General features: G+C 37.1%; 1 protein-coding gene across 12 annotated transcripts in view; it reads left to right on the plus strand.

The window, feature by feature from the left end:
- Positions 1 to 1,453: 1,453 nt before the first annotated feature.
- ZNF207 (zinc finger protein 207) overlaps positions 1,454 to 23,281 on the plus strand; it is a 30,735-nt gene continuing 8,907 nt past the window's right edge. For 2 of the 12 annotated variants that reach the window (XR_011650384.1, XR_011650385.1), the window contains exons 1-13: positions 1,454 to 1,664; positions 2,881 to 3,007; positions 8,259 to 8,397; positions 9,473 to 9,643; positions 9,771 to 9,846; positions 10,363 to 10,410; positions 11,510 to 11,580; positions 12,940 to 13,097; positions 14,219 to 14,311; positions 15,301 to 15,543; positions 16,355 to 16,514; positions 16,662 to 16,845; positions 19,812 to 19,866. Coding sequence is in view for 8 of the 12 variants with exons in the window: in XM_045198878.3 (XP_045054813.1) it covers positions 1,624 to 1,664; positions 2,881 to 3,007; positions 8,259 to 8,397; positions 9,473 to 9,643; positions 9,771 to 9,846; positions 10,363 to 10,410; positions 11,510 to 11,580; positions 12,940 to 13,097; positions 14,219 to 14,311; positions 15,301 to 15,543; positions 16,355 to 16,514; positions 16,662 to 16,822 (1,488 nt within the window). In the remaining 4 variants the exon portion in view is untranslated. Of the gene's footprint in view, positions 1,665 to 2,880; positions 3,008 to 8,258; positions 8,398 to 9,472; positions 9,644 to 9,770; positions 9,847 to 10,362; positions 10,411 to 11,509; positions 11,581 to 12,939; positions 13,098 to 14,218; positions 14,312 to 15,300; positions 15,544 to 16,354; positions 16,515 to 16,661; positions 17,513 to 19,811; positions 21,478 to 23,281 lie in introns of those variants that run through there. The other 10 variants (XR_011650383.1, XR_011650382.1, XM_045198878.3 and 7 more) reach the window with 10 other exon arrangements.

Here is a 23,281-nt window from a genome sequence, read left to right on the forward strand (position 1 = left end):
GAAAGAGAAAGGGAGGGAGAGAAATAGCCATAGGTGCTTCTCAAACATGCCCCAACAGGGACTTGGGCTGCAACCCAGGCACGTAACCTGACTGGGAATCCAACTGCTGTCCTTCCAGTTCCCTGGCCATCCTAGCTCAATCCACAGAACCACACCAGCCAGGGCACTGCTTCAACTTTCTTAAGCCTCTTTTCATCTATTATTAACAGGGTGATAATAATGGGACCTACATCGCAGAATGTTGAAAACAAGTCATATAAAATTTACCACAGTGCCTGGCACACCGTAAGCGCTTCATTGATGCCTGCTATTATTTTTTCCTTTTAATAGTAACATAAAATTTACATTAATAGTTACTTCTATGTGCTATGCTCTGCTAAGTGCAGCAGAGGAAGTTTATATGGCTTGCCCAAAGTCACGCAGGTAGGCAGTGGCACTGGTGAAAAATGAACCCAAACACTATCTCATAAACTTGCATTGTTTTCTAGTTGTCCTCTTTAGGCGGATATTGCATCTGATCGAAGAGATAGAAACTCTTTTCTTAAATATTGTTACATAATATCGGGTGCATAGGCATTCGTATGTAACTAATGGTAAGCCATACGCCAAGCTAGTCATGACATTACATCTATGCAATGGATATATGTAACAATAGTTAAAATTTGAGTTTGTATCTCTCATGTGCAAATCTCCGCAGGGTTAAAACTCCTGTTGCTTCAGAAAGACTTCAGCATGAAGCCCAGCTCCCCAGACTGCTTCTGGAATTTCCAGAAGTCGCCTTTGCCAGCCAGCCTCCCCAAGATTATCTCTTGCCACCAGCCCCCTTACTATGAGCTCCAGCCCCACAACTAGTTTTTCCAAGTGTTCAGCCTGAAAGGGTTGCACTTTTTGCTCCCTTAGTGAGATAACTCTGTCCTCCACATCGCGCCTTCCCACTGACCCTTCAGGAAACCTCTCTTGACACCCAGAGATGTCCAAGTGTAAGGGCTTTCCCCCCGCCCCCCGCGGGGCCGCAGAGCCTCGTATTTTCATCACCGCGCTGACCACACTGCGTTGCTTAATCATCAGTCACCAATCGGTGACTGCGACCTCTTCGACTTAGCATTTAAGCAAGCACGTTCAACACTTAACTACAAAAAGGATTAACCCGGGCAATGATACAAAATTGAAAATTGGGCGCTGTCTCAATTATCTTTATTTATAGTCTTCCCTTAATTACGCTGGCTATGTTTTCAATTCCCCCCCCCCCCCCTTCAACTCGAGAGTTTCTCAGCAAATCTGGGTAGCCAGCTCTTTTACAAAGGAAACCCAAAGGGATCAACACGCAAGGGACGAGGCGAGCAAAGACCTATTAAACCAAAAAGATGGCAACAGCCTCTCAGCGGCTGCGAGTCCCCGCCCACTCAGGGTGGAGGCCTGCATCATGTGACTCTTCCGGGCTTCGCCCCGCCTCCGGCCGCAGTGCCTGACGGGAGGCAGAGCAGCGAACGAGGCCGTCGGCCATTTTGTGCCTGTTTCTTGTGGGACGCGGTGGTGGCGGTTAGGTCGGAAAAGTGAGCGATTTTGGCCTCGTTTTCCTGCTTATTTTCTCCTCCCTTTTTACTTTGTCAATAGAGCGCAGTTATGGGTCGCAAGAAGAAGAAGCAGCTGAAGCCGTGGTGCTGGTATCCTTTGTCAGTTTTAAGTCGTGGCCGAGCTGGGGCGCCGTTTGGTGGTGACTGGGACTGGGAGGCCTAGCTACGGCCTATGGCGGAAAGTGTCTGGGATCTAGGCCTCGGGTGGGTGGCTTGGTGGCTGGAGTCGGATTTGGGAAGTCGGATCGGGAGCTAGGTCTCAAGGGTGGGAGACTCTGGCAGTTAGGGATCGTGGGATTCCGTGACTCAGGAGATGCTTGGCTTGGTGCGAGTGTTGACCCACTGGGAGGCGGCTTGGACCCCTCCTCCATCAAGGACAGTGTCCCCAAGGACTATCCTGTTATACCCCGTTGTTTTGGTGACGATTCGGCACAGGGACCTGTATTAAAATACTCTGACGCTACGGAAGAATAGGGAGTGCCTCTGGAGTCAGTCACGCACTTTCTCTGTAGGGTGGGTTTTGTTTTCTGTTTTTTGGTTTTTGGGGTTTTTTTGGTAGAGTCGGTGGGTTAGTAAAGCCTTGAGGTAGTCAGCCGGGGTTTCATACCTTTTTTTTTTTTTTTTTTTTTTTTGAGCGGGTGGGGGGAAGAAGTAGCTTCCGCGTCTCGCCAACTGGCGCCTTAGTCTCAGGAAGCGCTCTCTTGCAGGGTGGATTTTCTTGTACCCATTACCTAGCTTTGTAGGAGTGAAAAATAACTCTTACACCTAAAAACGATACAGAACTGCATTTACTTAGATAGTAGTTACACAGCTACGAGTTTTTAATGTCCTTTTAGGAAATTCTTACTAGCGAGGTAATTCTCTCTTATTAATGCAGTTCATCTCTGAGCTTAAATGCATTCCTTGGCAACAGAAATTAATATGGAATTGCAAACAACTTTAATAGAGCCGAGGATTTTTTTTTTACATTACACCTTTTCAGTCCACATTATGCGTTTGTAATTTCGAAATACTGAACAAAACAATCGTTAATTTCACATAAATCTGTTTAACAGAAATTTTTCAAAACTACATTGAAATGTGTTTAGGGTTGGTGAAGAAAAGGTGGGCTTCCAGTAAATGTGCTGAAAATTGCATGGCAAGTTAGTCCCTAATTGTATAATAAATATCAAAAGTAAACTTATTGTAAAATGCCTTTTTGATTTTAGCTGTTCCCATGTTTTAATGTCACTTCTTTTGTCATATGACAGATTTTTTAAATAGGCAGTATCATTGTTATTTTTGTATCTTAACAATGTTGACCCAGGTACTGTAATAGAGATTTTGATGATGAGAAGATCCTTATACAGCACCAAAAAGCAAAACATTTTAAATGCCATATATGTCATAAGAAATTGTACACGGGACCTGGCTTGGCTATACATTGCATGCAGGTAAGGATTTTTGTCCTGTATTTAATTTTTACTCCCTTGTAGTTTGGGGAAAAACATGGGAGGAAGATCATGAATTCTTCTTGACAATTGTAGGGGTTTTTTGTTTGTTTTTGTGGTTTATTGCAAAGGGTCAGGTAAGACAGCCAGCTTTAAAAAACAAACAAGAAATCTGTTCTTTAGCCCCCAAGAAGGTGAACAATTGAGTTTTTATGTTTAAAGACTTTTTATTTGTATTTATCTTTAAATAACTATTGTTTATCCTATGTTGGGTTGGTGACAGGTTGAGACAGCAGGATTTATCTCCTCAGTACTTGAATTACTACCGAGCAATGGTCAATGATTTAAATTTGTGGTCAATCTGACCGGTTCTAATCCATAGGAATGAGGATGTAATTACGTGCGGTTACTCACTTCCATTGAAGGATTTGTTATAATCTGTTGCCTGGGGGCAGGTTTACTTTAACAGTTTATTCCAGGACCTCTTTTGGAGTGGTAACATTGTTCATTTAATAATTTCTTGATTTCTTGGGTCCTTTTACTACTAGGTTGGGAAAGCTTTATAATTTTTAAGGATCTCTGAAGTACTGTTATGTATTATTCAACATGATTTCTTCTACTTTTGCCGATTTTAGAGCTGCCTGAATTTTTGCTTAATTGGACCTTAGAGAAATGTGAGATGAGTAGGTCTCTATTTATTGGAAACTACTGTTGGTAGGAAGCAGGGAGGTAAATTAAAACAAGATGCTGCTTTCCCAAATTTAAAGATAAGTTTATAGATTCTTTTTACTCCATTATGTCACTACAACAATTTAACATCCATTCGAAAATATTTGAGAGCCTACAACATGCTTAGGAAGTCACTAAGTTACATGTGGGTGTTTAAAAGGAAAAATTCCTCAGTCACAGTATAGCCACCTGTGAATGGCAGTCGTATTGGATAGTACAGAAACAACATAGACAACACTGAGTATACAGCAGTGAATAAAACAGTCACCTTTGTGGTATTGAGATTGATATTGTGGAGGAAAATAACCTGTAAATATTTTGTTTGTCTTATGGTGATAAATGATACGGAAAATTAAAACTAGGTAGGGGGTATAAGGAGGGCCACAAAAGTTAGGCCTGAATGAGAAACTGCCATCTGAGCAGATCTGAAAGGAAGTGAGGGAGCTCTTCAAATGAACACAAATGAAAGGCCCTTACCCACATGAGGAACATTCTCCAATATTGAAGGACAAGGAAAGGGCAGCACTGTGCTGTTTTATATTGGAGGGCTTGCAGGCTCTTGTAGGCCGTTTTCATTAATTCTGAATGAAATGAGAGGTTTGAATGTAACTTGCTCTGGTACACATTTTAAAAGGATCATTCTGGCTGCAGGGTTGTAGGGAGACCACTTAGGAGACGAGTACTGCAGGCAAAAGATGATGGTGACAGCCAGAATTTATTGGTGGATTGGGTGTGGAGAATGAGAGAAAGTGAGGAGTTAAGAATGATATGAAGGTTTTTGACTTGAACAATGTGAAAAATGAAGCTATCATACTATGATATGAAAGCTGCAGGAAGAATAGGCTTAGGGATGAAGACACCAAGATTGCTTTTATGTTAATTTTGAGTGTGGGTATGTCAGTTTTGAAAGGGTCTGTAGAATATCCAGGTGGAGATGCCACATAAGAATTGGATCTGCAAGTCTGGTTCAGAGGGGTTGGAGGTGGACATAGAAGTTTGGCAGGGTAAGGATGGCTGTTTGAAGCCATGTCTTCTTAGGGAGTAGAATGTAGGTAGAAAAGAGTTGTAAGTATGCCAGAACTCCATGTTGGGCTGCACCCATCATTGGGAGGTCAGAAGTTTAAAAGAAACCATTCATGGAGATTGAAAGGGTAGGAACACCAAGAGTATATATATAGCACCCAGAGTTATTTCACCAAGTCGAATGCTGCTGGTAGGTCAAGTAAGAACTGGACTAAAATCGGATTAATCAAAGAGGAGGTTATTGGTCACTTTCTGAGAGTGATTTTGTAGAATGATGAGGATTAAAGCTTTATTGGGGTGCTTTTGAAGAGAGAGTAAGAGTTCATTCTCAGCTGACCTGCCCAGGACCCCACCCCCCATCCCACCCTGACACCAACCCTAGTGTCCTGAGCAGCCCCATTTCCTCCCCAGCAAGATGAAAGGAAACTATCATGAACCAAAAGAAACTCCGAACTGTAGGCACAGGTGTGCAAAGTTGGGAAAAGGAACTGCTGGCAGAAAGAAGGTGGTTCACAGAACAGCTAGAGCAGATGGTAAAAAGACTTCAGTTCTTCAAGAAGTTAGGGTATTAAATAGGTGAATATGTTCACAAATCAAGGAAGAGTGATCTATTTTAACAGCCTTGAAGTTCAGGAATCTCTGACAGTGAACACTTTTTAGCATTACAGGCCATGCTGAGACAAAAAGCCGACAAATGGCATCCAACATCTTAAACCAGTGTAGTGCAGACAGTGACTAGCTTAAGAGAGACTGGCTGGAGCTCTGCCCAAACAGTGTGGATGGAAAAGCACCACTTACTACCAGAGAGTGTGATGATGAAGTTTCAGATCTTGAGAATTTTGATTAGGCTTCCAAGAAAGAAGCATACTGAGTTGAGTCAACTTCTGAAGATGATAAAACTAGGAGGTACTGGGAGCTGCTGTTTTATATTATGACTACTTTTTCAAATTCTGTTCATGCTTCTGGTAAAATCTAGATTGCTAGTATTTTTCAGCCCAAGCCCCTTGGACACTGTGACACTGCAGTTCTTTTCAGTTTTTGCTTATACACAAATTGATCTTTGCCTAGTTTAAGAAAGGAAGAGGAGGGAGAAAAAGAAAATAGAGATGTTCTTTCAAGGAGTTGTGCTGTAGAAAAGAGCAGACAAATGGAGTGAAAGTTGGAAGGAGATTAGTTAAGAAACTATTAGTAACACCTTTTATTGACTAAGTGCTTCTGTTTACATCCAGTCTTACTGTGATTTCACAGCAACCTGGGAGATGGGCATGTCAGTTAAATCAGACACATCCTTGAATTTCATAGATGATAGGACTAGGACCTTAGTGATTTAGATGACTCACATCATGCTTGCTCCTATCTTTTTGACTGAGACCATACTAATATTAGACAAGATTCTAAGTAAATCATGTTCTTTTTTTCTCATTACAACACCTTTTAATTAGTATATTTACTCTTGTCCTTAACACTTGGGAAAGGAATGTAGTGAAGACTAGTTAATGTGTGTGTGAATGTAATTTTATTTAAAGTACATGAGTTATTTCATCTGCAGTTTGTCAAGACTAGTAATACATTACAAAAAACTTTAAAAATGATGATTAAGTCTCGTTACATAGTTTTATTCATGGTTCAAGATTGATCAGAACTTAAGGCAATTTCTGAATTTGATTTGCATACCACTGTTAGAAGCCTTTCAGATACATCTCTAAGAAGAAAAAGCTTAGCTTTCTTTCATTTTCTTACATGAAAGTATCTTAGGAGGATAGAAAAACAGTGTTACTTGGACAAATACGCTCAAGTCATAAACTTAAATTGATAGTTCTCAAGCTTGAGCATGTATTGGAATCACTTGGAGGGTTTATAAAAACACAGATTGCTAGCACCACCCAAGAGTTTGTGATTCAGTTAGGCTCAGGTGGGCCCTGATAATTTGAATTTCTAAAAAGCTTCCAGGTGATGCTGGTAGGCTAAGCAAAATACATTGCTTTAATGTCCTTGAGGACTAAGTTAAAACCAAGAGAGACAGGGATTTTACCTTATTGGCAAAAGTTCTCCGTGTTTGAGGGTTAGAAATATTTTAAAAGAATTATTGACTTTAACCCTGGCTGTGTGGCTCAGGGGATTGAGTAACGGCCTGTGAACCAAAGGGTCGCCGGTTCAATTCCCAGTCAGGGCACATGCCTGGGTTGCAGGCCAGGTCCCCAGTGGGGGGCATGCAAGAGGAAACCACACACTGATGTTTCTCTTCTCTTTCTCCCACCCTTCCCCTCTGTCTAAAAATAAATAAAATCTTTTAAAAATTTATTGATTCTAGAGAGAGGGAAGGGGAGACAAAGACAAACACTGATTTGTTGTTCCATTTACACATTCATTGGTTCCTTCTTGTATGTGCTCTGACCAGGGATCGAACATGAAACTTTGGTGTATTGGGACGACCTCTAACCAACTGAGCTACCCAGCCAGGGTGAGAGTTAGAAACTTCTGATCTAACAAAAACCATACATTGAAAAAAAGTTCTGGTTCCCAATGTTTTACAATAAAAACTTCTTTTCCTTAGTGACCTGTCAAATAAAATCAGATAGTGACAGTTACTCATTAGTTATTGGTAATGCCAGTGTTTGTGTGTGTGTGTGTGTTTAAGAGAGGGGAAGGGAAGGAAATAAGGAGAGAAGCATCAATATGAGAGAGAAACATTGATCTGTTTCTCATATGCACTTCAACCAAGCTCTACTGGCCAGGGCAGTGATGCTGATTTTAAATGTCACTTTTGTAGTTTGTAACTACAGGTTTGTCTCAAGATCCATTCTTGGAAAATTTGCTTACTCTAAGTCACAATATAATAGGACTCTTTATTTCTTTTTAAAAAGGTTTTATTTATTTATTTTTAGAGAGGGGGAAGGGAAGGAGAAAGAGAAGGAGAGAAACTCAATGTGCGGTTGCCTCCTGCACACACCCTACTGGGGACATGGCCCGCAACCCAGGCATGTGCCCCGACTGGGAACCGAACCAGCGACCTTTTGGTTTGCAGGCCCATGCTCAATCCACTGAGCCACAGCAGCCAGGGCAAGACTGTTTCATAAGCTTTATTTAATTCAGACCTGAAATTTCTCCGATTTGAGTATTTTAATTATCAGCTTGAATTGCTGATAATTCAAGCAAGTAAGATATGGTAAATTTGAAGTAATGTTTATTGATTCCTTACTACGTGTTAGACATCCTTCCAAGTGCTTTTTATATACACTATATTTAATCCTAAAAATGACACTAGAAGTTAGGCGCTACATGGGTGGAGTAAACCGAGGTATAGAGAGGTCAAATGATTTGCCCAATCTCACAGGATTAGTAAGCAGTAAAACTGGAGATTGAATTTAAATAGTCTTGCTATAGAACCAGTCTCTTAACCATCATACTAAGTGTTGTCTGAGTAATTTGAAATTACTTTCTAAAAAGATTTATGAGGCAGTTTTGCCTGATAGAAGTTTTCTTTTTTTTAATTTAATGTTAGGTACATAAAGAGACAATAGATGCTGTACCAAATGCAATACCTGGGAGAACAGACATAGAGTTGGAAATATATGGTATGGAAGGTATTCCAGAAAAAGACATGGATGAAAGAAGACGACTTCTTGAACAGAAAACACAGGGTAAGTATTAAGTATTAAGGTGTGTGCTTTTTTTTTTTAAGATTTTATTTATTTTTAGAGAGGGAGAGAAACATCAATGTGTGGTTGCCTCTAGTGCGCCCCCTACTGGGGACTGGTGTGCAACCCAGGCATGTGTCCTGACTAGGAATTGAACTGGTGACCCTTTGGTCCACTGAGCTACACCAGCCAGGGCTTGCTGCTGCTGCTTTTTTTTTTTTTTTTTTTTTTTTTTTTAAACTATAGCTTCACTAGTGAGAGTATTACTACTTTTAAATATAAATTTAATGGTAGATGTTAGGTTTATTCAGAATTCCAATTTTGAGTTTTTCTTTGTCTTGTGTTTGAAGTTGTGTATTGATTTGTATATATGTAATACCATTTGGATCATTCCAAATATTTTCAGTATTTTTATTCATAACTGAATTCCAAATGGAGTTGATAAGTATTGAGACCTTTGAAAATAAAGGTAGCTTGTTTTGATTTATGTAACCACTAATTGTATAATTTTTCTTTTAATTTGACTTGGAATATAGGAGCTGTTATTAATCACCTATGGAATCTTTCCTCCCTCCCTCCCTTTATTCTTAGAGGGGAAGGGAGGAGAAAGAGAGGGAGAGAAACACTGATGTGTGATAGAAACATCGATCTGTCACACATCCCTACTGGGGATGCATCCCCTGACCCAGGCTCTGCCCTGACTGTAAATCAAACCAGTGAGCTTTCGCTTTGTGGGATAACACCTAACTAACTGAGCTACACCTGTCAAGGCGTTACAGAGAGGAATTTGTTTTGCAGAGCATTACAGAGAGGTCAGACCTCTTTGTCATAGTTTAACTTTTTAGAAATAAAACTGATTTAGGAGAATTGTTTTTTCTTTTCATAGAATAGGTAGTTGCTTAATGTAGGTTGAAAACACATTTGAAAAGTAAGGAACAATATTAACTGAAGTACTTCTGGAAGAAAAAAATCTCATGAGCTAATTGCACTGAAATAATTTTTTCAAATGTTGAATGTTTTAAACTTGCTGCTTAGGGCTCCTCTCCTGATGGGAAAATTAATTAACACTTTTTTTTAGCAGAAAGTCAAAAAAAGAAGCAACAAGATGATTCTGATGAATATGATGATGATGACTCTGCAGCTTCAACTTCATTTCAGCCACAGCCTGTGCAACCCCAACAAGGTTATATCCCCCCAATGGCACAGCCAGGACTACCACCAGTTCCGGGAGCACCAGGAATGCCTCCAGGTAGCATATAGTGCTTCTTAATTTAACATTCTTCGGGCTTTATTGATGCAGTGTAGAAAGTATTAAATTCTTCCTCCTAACTCTTTAATATTAATGTGTGATTTGTTGTTGTTGAAATTGTTTATAGGCATACCTCCATTAATGCCAGGTGTTCCTCCTCTGATGCCAGGGATGCCACCAGTTATGCCAGGCATGCCACCTGGGTAAGAAAACTCTTTTAAAATGCTTTGTGGGCTTGTGCCTAGTAATGATCTTTCAGCTTGGGTATTATATGAATTAAATGTGACTTTAGCATTTTTTTTGCTTCTAAAAGGTATGGGCTCTACAGATATTAAAATTGTCTTAATAAAGGGGTCCATCAATAAATTTCTAAGGAATCTACATTTGTCTTTTTAAGAGTTAAGAGAATAGATTTTTGGGTTTTAGGATGTATGTAGGCAGCCATGTGCTTCAATTGCATCTGATATAATTAAAGTAGTTGGTTGTAGATTTGAGTTTCTGAGATTCAGATCTGTCCATGACACTTTGTAGTTGTGACAAGAAGCAAATTCTGTAAATAATTTATTATTTATCAAATCATCAAGAGCTAAAAAAATATGAGGTGCTTATGCCCATCACTTTTACTTAAATGTTGTTGGATGTGACAGGTAAACAATACACTTTCCCACTGTATTTTGAAAATCACAGTTAGATTTTGATTTTGTCATACATTTTCACAGATTGCATCATCAGAGAAAATACACCCAGTCATTTTGCGGTGAAAACATGTAAGCATCTCATTCATGATGTAATTCAGGAGGTATAATCATAATGTCATTTTCTTGTGTGTTTAATGATATCTATTCAGTTGACTTCAGAAATTTTCTAACTTTCCTCACTAAAACTTCTACAACTTGCAAGCTGGTTGACACAGGTCTCTGGAAGAGGGAAATAAAACATCTCTTGAGGAAATAGTAATAAATCCATATATAAATAAAGCATTTTTTAAATATGTAGCTATTTTCTCCTAACTGCTAAAAACTAGGACATAGTGAAAAGGGTTGGTATTTAAGGAAAAATTTATAATCTTTTGCCAAATTACATGCTTTATTTTAGAAGATAATTGAAGTTTTCTAATAAAATCAGTACATAGAAGTTTAATCTTCTTGACAGAAGTCTAAATCAGGAATTCACAAACTTGAAATTTTTTAAGCGCATTGGACATTGGTATTTGAAAATGAGCTCTTTCAGGGGAAGGAGAATAAATATGGGTTGTGTTTTTAAGTCATGGTTTAGTGTTAAGTAACTAATCTTAAGTAGAAATTAGGCAGTCTGAGCTTACTTTTGATTATCTATAATATTGGTGGTAGTTTTTTCTGTGCTCCTCCAAAAAAGGAAAACTGACAATGTACATTTAGTATTTTCCTTTTGAAAAATCTGACTACTTTAAAATAGTGATTTCTTCACCTTTATTTATATTCTGTGTGGATATTTTCCAAGTGAGACAAAAGGTGATATTGCTTTCCAATTGCACATATTTTAGATGAGGCCTCTTGTATATATTGAGAATAAAATACTAGTATATAATATTACTCCTAATGACTTTAAATGTATTGAAATGTTTTGTTTCAAAAATTGAATAGCCTGTCTCCCCCCCCCCCCCCCCCAAATCTTACTTATAAACCCAAGAGTTTGCTGGGTTTTAGAGGATTTATTTTGATAGAGTTGTTGTAGTGTGTAGTGTGTTGTATATTCTTACAGCTTGATTTCAATATTAGGGGTCAAATTCAAGTCTTACCTTATTGTTTCGGGATTTAGCCAAAATATTTTCTGTGGTTTATACTGTTAATTAACTTTAGTTGTTTATTGAAATTTGCTTTCTAATAGAATGATGCCAATGGGTGGAATGATGCCACCTGGACCAGGAATACCACCTCTGATGCCTGGAATGCCACCAGGTATGAAATACTAGACAATTTTTTTGTTTGTTTTAATATAGTAAAAATAGGCTTCAAAGCAGCCAAAATTAGTTACAGAACCTGTGTACTGAAACTCATTTACTTTGTTAGGAATATTTTAAATGAGTAGTAAGAGACTCTTTTAGCAAGTGATAGAGAATTCGAACAAACTGTATTAGGCAATGTAGACATTTATCATTAAGAATAGAGATATTAAGAGAGTATCTCACTCAGCAAAAAGGGAAGTGGTAAATTCAGTGGCTTGGTGATATCAAGAACTCAACACCTTTAGTATTTTCTACTTTGTTAACCTTAGTTCTTTTCCTTCAAGCTTGTCACTCAGTGGCAACAAAGGTCAGTCAGGCAAGAAAGGGCATCAATAGCAATGTGCTCTCCTTTTTCTTTTATTAGAGAGCAAAGTAACTTTCCCAAAGGCTCCTTATCCTCTTATATATCATTGGCCAGAAATAGCTGTAATTGACCTTCTAGCTGCAAGGCAGTGTTAGAAATGAAGTATGTTGACTTTTTAGACTATAATGTGGAGAAAGGAATTTAGTTAGACAAGTAAGTGTGCCATGGAGCCCTTTAAGATCTCTCATTTGGTTGCCCTGCTTTTTTTATACTTAATTTTGGCAAGTTTGGGTTATAGACAATAGCAGGTTTAGAAGTACTCAAGTGATAGTTGATATAAAAGGAACCAGAAAAATAAAGCAGCAGCAAAATTGTAATCATTGTCAGTGCAACCATTAATTTATAGTCAACAGCTCCACACACAGAATGCTCTAAGATAATTTGGACATTTAAAGTGATACGGAATAATAACCAGTGTTCATTTGATAATGTGCAGTAAAAGTTTTCAGTTACATTGAGGAAGTTTAAAGAATGCCCTATTGATACATTTTAGGAAAATTAAAGTGTTTAAAGGGGTAACTTAGTTTTCTGGAAAGTTTACAGGTATATGACTTAGGTTTTTACTGCAATTTGCATTAGAGTTCAGGGAATATCTGTCTGTTTAATAATTGATGTAATTCTCTATATGTTTCAAAAGGTTTGCTGAATCTTTAATGTTAGTTAAGCTTAATTGCTGCTTTGCCTGCAAACAGGATCTCTAGTGCTACCTTTCACTTCCCAAAATTCTGAACAGTACAAAGGAATAGAAAGTTTGAGGCACGATTGTTCCAAGAGGCAAATGCCTAAGTTCTTTGGATTTCATTGAGTTCAGAAGTCTGTCATTAGTGACTTTGTAGTAAGGAAGCATTTTTAATATGGCATATAGCAATAGCAAAGTTTTGGGGAAATAACATTTTTCTGAACTAAATGCTTCAACAACTGGGACCTCTTCCCAACATTTCTTCACAGGTATGCCCCCTCCTGTTCCACGTCCTGGAATTCCTCCAATGACTCAAGCACAGGCTGTTTCAGCACCAGGTATTCTTAATAGACCACCTGCACCAACAGCAACAGTTCCTGCTCCACAGCCTCCAGTTACTAAGCCTCTTTTCCCTAGTGCCGGGCAGGTAAGTCGAAATTCCTGGGAAGGAGTGTATGTACATTTAAAGGTAAAATGCAGTTGTTTACAAAAATCCTTAAAAATTGTCACAGGGCAATTATTTCTTTATAATTTTAGTACAATTTGTTAAGCATAATAAGTGGCCTATTTTCTTCTGTGTTTGCATACATTGATTTTCTCTACTTACAAAAGATTGACTGGAGCCAGAAATAGTTAGTATGTTATTTTTTCATTGCTTTGAACTCTGGTTGTTCTAGCTTTCGTTAAAAGTGAAAGTTTAATTTTTGGGGACTTAAATATGTTATGTTTAGTGGTCCTCCTTTACCTGTTTAACTATGAGTGGAATTAAAGCCAAAGATGAAAATCCTAAGACCTGAACAGATGATTTGTTGGGCTTTTCTAGTCTAGAACAGTGACAAACTACAGTACTGCACACTTGCTGGAAGAGTGTCATTTAGTTGCTTCTGACCTAGTCACACTTTATTTCTTACTGATTTTGTCTCCAGCACTCAGAAGTGAAAGGTGCTTCTGTTATATATAGTATGTGTATAGTGGTTGTTACTTTTTTTTTTCCCAGTTTTGTTCAGAATTTAGAAGATCAGGATGTATATTCTTTATTTTTCAGTTTAAAATGATCCCTCAGATATTTATTTTATTTTATTTTTTCCTGTTTGTAGTTGCTAAGTTAAAGGCATTATATTTTAAGTGTCCTTTAAGCACATTAACTTATGCTTTTCAGGTGGGTGGGGATTTTGTTTATTGAGAAATGTTAAGCTTTAGCAAAGATCTGTTGTGTCATTGATAGAGAATTGGATTAAAATGTTGTTAATCTTTATCCTCAGTTGAAGGTATCAATTTTGAAATATCACATTTGCAAAACATTAGTTTTAGAAAAGAAACTGGTTAACTAGGTTTATTGGTGTAGAATTAATTTTTTTGAGGCTCATATTGTCACTTTGTTTATTGTAAATGCATTAACTGCCTGTCTTATTAAATGAATCAGATTTGATTGCATTATACTTTGCATTTACAAATATGCAATCTATACCAAAAAAAAGTCTACCACGTGGCTTGTTTTCACCCATTTGTTTGGAGACTTTTCATTGTTTCGTTTCTTTTATGCTACAGATGGGGACACCTGTAACAAGCTCAAGTACAGCTTCATCCAATTCAGAAAGTCTGTCTGCATCTTCTAAAGCTCTGTTTCCTAGCACAGCACAAGTACGCAGGAAGTTGCAGTTTAAAGTTGTTAAAATGGCTTTATAACTTAACCCTTTGGACCCTACTTTAAAACTAAAACTTTTCCCAAAAAATACACTATTTAATTTTTTTTAAGTTAACAATAATATATAAATCAATGGTATTTGAAAAATTGAACTGAAAAAAAATGTACCCCAAACTTACATGGTTCTAAAGGGTTAAAAGCATGTGAGCAGTAAATGCCTTATAGTAGCCAATGATTAGCCTGATGCATGATTAAGCTATTTTGATTCAAGCTGTTTAATGCATCACAGATAATGTAAGGAAAATCAGTATTTTGCATTTGGTTCTAAAGTTGTCCTAGTTTACCTGTTTCAGATGTTTGGTATTACACAAAGTGTAAACCATTAATTACTGGTGATTTTATACTTGAAAGATCCTTCTAAACCCTTTTGACCGTGACAATCAACCAGCCATTGTTTATTGGGAGGGTATTTTATTACTTATATAAATAACATCTCTGAAAGACATTTTTAATGTGTCACCATTAATATTAATTATGCTATGCCTAGTAACTGAAATTTATCCAAACATTTGTATTCTGTAATTTCTAACTTTTTGTTTGTTTGTTTTTGTTTTTGAGCTGCTTGGTAGATTAATTAAACAACTAATTTAGACTAGTAAAAATAGAACATTTGCTATTCCATTATATAATACTATATTCATCAATCTGGAATAAATACAAAGCTTTGTAAATTAAAGAACTTGGTGAGGAGGTAGATGACATGAGAAGTTAAATATGCAGTCTTTCTTGTTCTGTGTTGTGTTCTGGGTATGACTCAGCACCTTTTGATATTCTTACATGTTGTATTGATTTTGTGGAGTATTTATCATGTTAGGTTTTTTAAATTTTATTTAGGGTTCTTTATTGAATGTTCATGTCTTAGTTTTAAATTGGTAGTTAATATACTCAGTTTGGGGCTTTGTTGATGAAAGATTGTGTCTTACAGGCTCAGGCAGCTGTCCAAGGACCTGTTGGTACAGATTTCAAGCCCTTAAATAGTACTCCTGCAACAACTACAGAACCCCCGAAGCCTACATTTCCTGCTTATACACAGTCTACAGCTTCAACCACTAGTACAACAAATAGCACTGCAGCTAAACCAGCGGCTTCAATAACAAGTAAGCCTGCTACTCTTACAACAACCAGTGCAACCAGTAAGTTGATCCATCCCGATGAGGATATATCACTGGTAAGTTGTTCACGTTTTTTTTACTATCAGAGTTTGGTTGAATATAATTATACCAACTTGTCCATTTGACAAGTGTTAATTTGTACAATGATAGTCTTACTGATCTGATTTAATAATTATTAAGTGGTTTCTACCATTTTGAGTTTTAAGAACCACAAAATAAAGTGAATAGTGCATGTTTTGATCTGAGATGCATTCCCTCCCACCAGACTATTTCTAAAAAGACAGTAAGTTGGCTTTTACTTTTAAAAATCCTTTTAGTTAGACCTAGATTTGTAAATAAATTGAAGAAACAGTGAAGTGGGCGGTAGAAACTGCATATTTCTTTAAGCCATATATCTTTTCTAGATGCCTTCTTGCTGAAACAATTTATAAATTCTAAAGTTATCTGTGTTTTAACTATAAAAGTAGATGAGGTTTTCTTAAGGTATTATGATACGTTTTTAAAGATTTTATTTATTTATTTTTAGAGAAGGAGAAGGGAAGGAGACAGAGGGAGAGAAACATCAGTTGGTTGCCTCTCACATGCCCCGAACCGGGGACCTGGCCTACAACCCAGGCATGTGCCATGTCAGGGAATAGAACAGGCTTCCTTTTGGTTTGTGGGATGAAGCTCAACCTACTGAGCCACACTAGTCAGGACAAGGCATTGAGATTTTAAGTAGTTGAACTGGTTTGGGGGACAAAAGTAATGGTTGGGAAGTAAGGATACACTTAAAATATTCTATAAATAACATTTTAGATGCTTGCCTTTATGCTTAATAAGTCTCTGCATTTAGTTGTTTAACATCTTGCTTATTTTTATTCCTAGGAAGAGAGAAGGGCACAGTTACCCAAATATCAACGTAACCTTCCTCGTCCGGGACAGGCTCCCATTGGTAATCCACCAGTTGGACCAATTGGAGGTATGATGCCACCACAGCCGGGCATCCCACAGCAACAAGGAATGAGACCCCCAATGCCACCTCATGGTATTCCTCTTTTTGCGTTTTTATTGTTTTTAGTGGATTTTTTGAGTATACACATAGAATAAATTTATCTGCAAAATATATTGCATTTAAAAGTACAATGCACGGGCCAACTCAATCTATTTTTTGTGTTTTAAATGTGTTTTTTAGGTCAGTATGGTGGTCATCATCAAGGCATGCCAGGTTACCTTCCTGGCGCCATGCCTCCATATGGGCAGGGACCGCCAATGGTGCCCCCTTACCAAGGTGGGCCTCCTCGACCTCCAATGGGAATGAGACCTCCTGTAATGTCGCAAGGTGGCCGTTACTGATCTCACTTCATCCAATCTAATAGGTTTGGAGATTAAACCTTTTCTCATCTTGTGCTGTTTATATAGCCAAGCTTCCGTCAATAAGGCTTCATTGTGACTTTAACAAACATTATCTTCCCACATACCAGGAACTATTGGACATTTATTTTACATGGGAAAAATTATTTGGAATAATAAAACAGGAACTTTTCCTGAAGTTGCAATTTATACTGTATGGCTTCTTTTTCATGTTTCATCTAGGTTTTTAGAAGTGAAGTATAGTAAATTTGGTTCGTTATATTGTGAAGGCGCTGGAATTACATGAACATACCACCTTAATAAAGGCAAGTTCTGTAAGCTTACATTGCTATTGTAAAGTTATGCCTTCACAGCATTTCAGATGCTGTTGGACTTCATGTCCCCAACCTAGCTTGGTGAGGGCTGTAACTGTTTCCAAGTACCTGTACATTGGAAGTCTGAATGTGTAACAATATTTAATGTATTTAGAGTTCCTCATGTTGCAGGGTTTATGAAATCTGGCCCATCAAGGTCATGTGACTTTTCTGTACTGTTAAACTTCATTGTAATAAAATGAGACAAAAATTTATGCCTTTTTATTCATAACCCAGCTGTGGACCACTGCCTGAAAGGTTTGTACAGATGCATGCCACATTAGGTGTCCACATAATAAAATTCATAGTCACCAATGCAGTGTTGATATATCATTGGAATTCTGTCTTTGAACTATAGGTTGTTCCTTAGCTGCATGTTTTAAATTGGACAGAATATATAGAATTGTATATTAGTGCTTTCGTTAACAGAAAAACTTAGATACATATGAATCATTACATAACAGACACGAAATCTTTATATTGTATCACCTTTTTATCCCTTGGTGTCAATACTTGTTAGATGTCATAGATACTAAAAATGTAATCCTTACTATTTTCTCCTTCCTGCTGATGACATTGAGAGCCTAGTGCCAGACCATTCATTTCCTTCTGACTGTTCTTGATACTGCAGTATTTCGTGGACCTCAGAAGCTTTTCAGGTGCAAACTTCTAGAAGCTTAGGTGCAAGCAGTAATAGCTTTTTATGCTGTTAATGGATAGGTATATATTCTGAGTGTAATGTCGAGAATCTAAATGTGCCACTGTTAGGATGGTAAACAGGTGGAGATTTGAACATTTTTATTACAATCTTAGAAGATTATATTTTGACTAGTGGGCTGCCTTTTGTTATTAGGCCTAAATGACTTTACTAACTTTTTCATCCTTGGAAATTTGAATGTTACTGTTTTCCGATGGAAAGCCTTTCTGTAGAGGTGACTGCTGTTATTTAGAATTTTGTGTTGCGAGTCCATAATAAGAGCTCCTGTTGAGCCTTTTTTGGCATCCATTTTTTTAATCTTGTGCAGGATAAATTCTTATTTAAGTATCAAATGACCTCTACAAAGTATAATTATTAATTACAAGGACCTTTATGTTTAGTTGTTCCTTAATATAAAGTTAAGACTTCTAAGAAAATGGTAACATTTCTTTTTAACCATTATGCCAAGGTGTAGATACAAGACATGAAATCTGAAGTTTTCTTTTAAAAAAAATCTTGTAGGAAAATGCTGGAAAATGTTTTAGTCATCATAAATGGGTCTGTGTATGTTAAGTGACAAGTAAAATCATTTATTTAAACTAAACATTGCAAGTATTAGAAAGTTGAGTGCTATTTAAAATCTGATATTTTGCTCTAGTGGTTTTATAGCTCCTGTGCTATGACACCATTGAGGTTCAGAAAATTCTGTAGTTAGAAAGGGCAACATCTAGGTATCAGCAAAAATGCATTTTATCCTCTTCCTGGCAGCCAAGCCCCCCAAGCCCAGTAGCCACTCCCTGCCTGCCCGCCCCCCCCCCCCCCAAACACCTGCCTACTGAAATAGTTTTAGAATTTGGCAGCATATTTACACTGCCAAAGAAAAACATGTTGAAAATCTTTGAGGTAAATGTGGCATGGTGTTTCAAAAATTATGTAAAGCTTTATTTGCATTTAATACAAAGAGGGCTGATATTTTATGTCCACATTTATTGCATTTTGAAGCCTGATGGGAGAAAATATTACCACTTTTAAGTAAGTGGTAGAATACTCATTAAAAGTCCGTTCAAACTGTTAAGTGTGGCACTTTAAAAACAAGTACACCAGCTCTTATGTCCTGTAGGCGTATGGCTCAGGTGGCGCTCATGTGATATATTCAAGATATAATGTGTGCATGCATCAGAGCATAATTAAGCTTCTAGAAAATACCTTTTACCTAATTGCTTCTGGGGTCCATAGTGTGGTTAATCAATCGTGAGTAGAAGAAATTATGTTGAAATAATTAACTCTTTCTTTGATACATGCTCCCTTAAGTAACAGAGTTGACCGAAGTAAACTTCATCTGCCCTTATAGAAGACTTTGGATATTAAATATTTTCAGGCAGGCGTTGTGATTGCCATAATTTAGGAAGTTGCAAGATTAATGGGGCTGCTAGCTTTGGCTCTGCCTTATATCTACTTTAATCACCTTTGGGGGAAAAAAATGACTTAAACATTTGTCTGGCACTAGTTTCTATATTACATAGATTTACTATTGTATGACAGTAACAAGACCAGCAGGACAACTTCTGAGTGGCTACTGGAATTACCTTTTGATTTGAATACTTAATATTTTAGTAATATCTCACACATTTACTGTTAGGAATGGGGAAGATACTATTAGCGTGAATCTTTTCTACTGATCAAGTTACATATTGAACTTAAACTCAGCTTAATCAAACAGGTATTTGGGGGGAGATCCCAACAAAAATAATTAATGGTCTCAGAGTAGAATTACAGTGGACAATAGTTTTTTGTTTTTTGTTTTTTTTAAGAGCTACTTTTTTTCCTTTGCTTGCTTGATCATTGGGATTTTTTTTAATGCATGTCTTTTAAATTAATTGGGTAATGTTTTTCTAAAATTAAAATTTTCTTCTTCCTATAGCCCTGCCATAGGACAGGCTGAGGCTGAGTCTCAGTGTTGCCCTGTTCAGTCTGAGGCAAGTGGGATTTATTTTATTCCTTATAGGGGCTTTCACAGCTTGATGGCTGTTGGATATTTATGTCCCCAAACTTGCAGCAAGTTTGGTGAAGGCCCCTAAATTTAATTAAACGTAGGATTTTTATACTCTTTTGGCAGAGAAGGCTCTATATTAATATTCATGTTTGACTGTGGTGTTAATTAAACAAGAAGTATTTAATATGTAACTTACTTTGTGTCATATAATTAACAGCCTCGGTAAAGCTGGTATCGCTATATTGCAGTTTTAGTATATTGACAAAATTTGACGTTCTTGATTTGGAGGCATGAAATGTTTCAGTTAATTTTCTACTTTTCACTTTTAGGAAAGTCTTACTGGTTATTTGCTCTTCAAAGTATTAAATTTAACCTCAAGTATAAGTTTCATTATTGGAAATGCTCCTGGACACTGAAATATGCATACTTAATTCCAAAGTTATGCATTGAACATTATAGTAGGTTGAAAGGTTACCTGGAAATGCTTGTGACTTAATATTTTTCAAGCCTCACCACATTAGAGCAAATGTTAATGTAGAGCCCTGTGAAAAGTGGGAAGGTGGTCTGTGTGTGGTATGTATGCATATACACTACACATTTGAGATAATGAAAGTTTGGGTATTACAGACCTGTCAGTATGGGTAGGTTACTGATACTCAGGTAGCCAAACGAAAATCGTATTAAGTGCTAAAATTTCTATATTGAACTGTGGTTTTGAAACAATTATTTTGAGGTTCATTTTCAACCTTAGTGACAATGTTTTATACAATCTGCGTACATGAGAAGTATTAACATTTGTTTCCAACTAAAGTTTGCTTTTATATAGTGAGAAAAGGTGTATTTATGTTTGGATGTTGTTAGGTGGTAAAGACGGAATTATAAGAGAGGCCAAAACATAAACTTAGGTTTTGTTCCTTCCTGTGTTTGGGCCACCATTCTATCCAGATAGCCTTTTCCTCTGAACAGTAACAATTAACATACAGTACAGTGTTTGGCAAACCTGGGATTGTATTTTTATGTCATTTCAATTCTTGGAAGCATAAAGAAAAAATATGCATTAAATGAATTCTAAATTTCCACCTGTTTAACTTTCACATGCTTTTCTGTGTAACCAAGTCATGGGAAAAAAGATTTAATGTTTGGAAAAAGAACTTTGTCACAAAAATATTCCATTGGAATGTTTTACAGCCTTAGCAATTATACCTTTTTAGACTCCTTATTTGGAGTTGTTTTCTGTTGCACCATCCCCCAATATTTAAGAGTGAAGCTGCTTGTTCTAATTCTAATAGTGCTAATTGAAATAATTATAGTTGAAATAAACTCTTACATGCATGTATTAGTAGTGAGAGGGGTTTTCTAAGGGTGGCATAATTTGCTGAAGATGATACATAAGATGTAGTTTCTTTGCTATCTCTGTAGTTCTGTGACTCAGACAAATAAGATTTTAAGAAATATGTAACTTTCAAGTGTCTCTCATATCCACTGGTAAAACTTGGTAAATGAAAGGAAATGTTGAAGTCACCTCTTTATGGAGATAGAATATACACTTGTATTGGTTAGGAGACTTAAAAAATTAAACATGTACTCTTTAAAATTTTGTGTAAACCAGGCATGCCTTTTTTAATAGATGGTGTTTCCCTACCTAGTATTGAATAACCTTTGTATGTTTTTCCAAAATGAAACTGATTTTCTCTCACTGTGACTTGTAGAAAAGTCTTGTAAAACAAGGGAAGGGTTCAGTTCTAAGACTAATGACTATAAAGCAGATTTTTGTAAGTAAACATTCCCCTAATTATATTTCTGCTTGCTTTCTCATGACTTGAATATTAGTGAAGGTTACTGCTTCCCGCCCCCCCCCTTCTTAGTGTTCTGTCATCTCAATCATTTTAATAAATAACCTTTTGTTTTTCTAGCATAGAACCATCTAGTTTTCTGTGTGGCATTTCTTGGCAAATAAGCAGTTACTTTAATAATGTATATAGTGCCATGAAAGTGGTGATATGCAAAATTTTGTGACGTTGAATTTTCAAAACTACTTTTAATATCTTGGCTCTTAGGTATCCCCTGTTAAGAACCTTATTCAAAGTAATGCATAGGATACAGGGAAAGCAGGACTTTGAGTTCCCAAATATTTTAAATATCTTCAACTTCTCCAGGTGTTTTCATGTTCTTTGGCATTTTGAGGGAGGGGGGATAATAGGTTTGAATGTAGCTTTTTTTTTTTTTTTCCTTAAGATTTTTCTGTATTTATTTGGGGAGGGGAGAAGAGAGGGAGAAAGACGGGGGGAGAAACATCAATGTGTGGTTGCCTTTCGCATATCCCCTACTGGGGACCTGGCCCACAACCCAGGCATATGCCCTAACTGGGAATTGAATTGGCTACCCTTTGGTTCACAGGCTGGCATTCAATCCACTTCCACTGAGCCACACCAGCCAAGGCTGAACGTAGCTTGCTTTTTTTTTTTCTTTGTTAAACTAGGTTTCCTTAGTAAGGCTCAGAAGAGAAATAATTGCTTTTTATTCCCATTGTGGGTTCCCCCCCCCCCCCCCTTTTTAGAGATGTTACTTATCTTTAGAGCGGAAGGAAAGGAGAGAGGGCGAGAAACATTAATGTGTGGTTGCCTCTTGCACGCCCCCTATTGGGGACCTGATTGGGAATTGAACTGGCAGCCTTTTGATTTGTGGTCTAGTGCTCAATCCACTGAGCTACACTAGCCAGGGCGTATTCACATTGTTTTTCTTCAGTGGGCTCTATACATTCTTGCATAATTTAGCTCTAATAGGAAGAGCTTTTCATTTTTCCAACTCTGGAAAAAGAAAAGCTTGAAACTATTAGTTTTCACATTTTTGAACCATCACTCTTTAAATCTGTCATGTATCCTCAGGTGGAGATATCTTTATTTTACTAAGCAAGGTGTTGAAGTCACATTAAGGCAGAGATTGGAGACCCACAGTATATCTTCACTGAAAGGAATTTGAACTATTTCTATTTGAAGCAAATTGGATATTATAAATCAACACTGGTTTAATGTTAGGTTCTTTAGGAGGCTTATAATCACCAGCTATATTGGGAGAATATGCTTGTGTATATGTTTTATTTTGATGAAATTAACTGCAGAGAAGATACATGTGAGTAAACAATCAATGATTGATTCTTTGGACCCTACCCATTAATTCTAAGTGCCATAATGATGGTAAAATGTGATATGGTGTAGCTTCAATAATGTGCTATGTATTTGGTCAGGGGTTTGTGTAATGCTGTGTTTGTAAAAAGGGGAAGTCCTTTATTGGAATTCTCCAAGCCCTTTAGCATTCTTACGTGCCTGCAGGTGTTTTAGGGGTCTGTATTCCTTCACCTTTGGTTAATTTTGGTGAACTGGCAATGAAATTCATTGATT

Source organism: Desmodus rotundus, chromosome 9, assembly GCF_022682495.2.
Source record: "Desmodus rotundus isolate HL8 chromosome 9, HLdesRot8A.1, whole genome shotgun sequence".
In the NCBI taxonomy this organism is placed as follows: domain Eukaryota; kingdom Metazoa; phylum Chordata; class Mammalia; order Chiroptera; family Phyllostomidae; genus Desmodus; species Desmodus rotundus.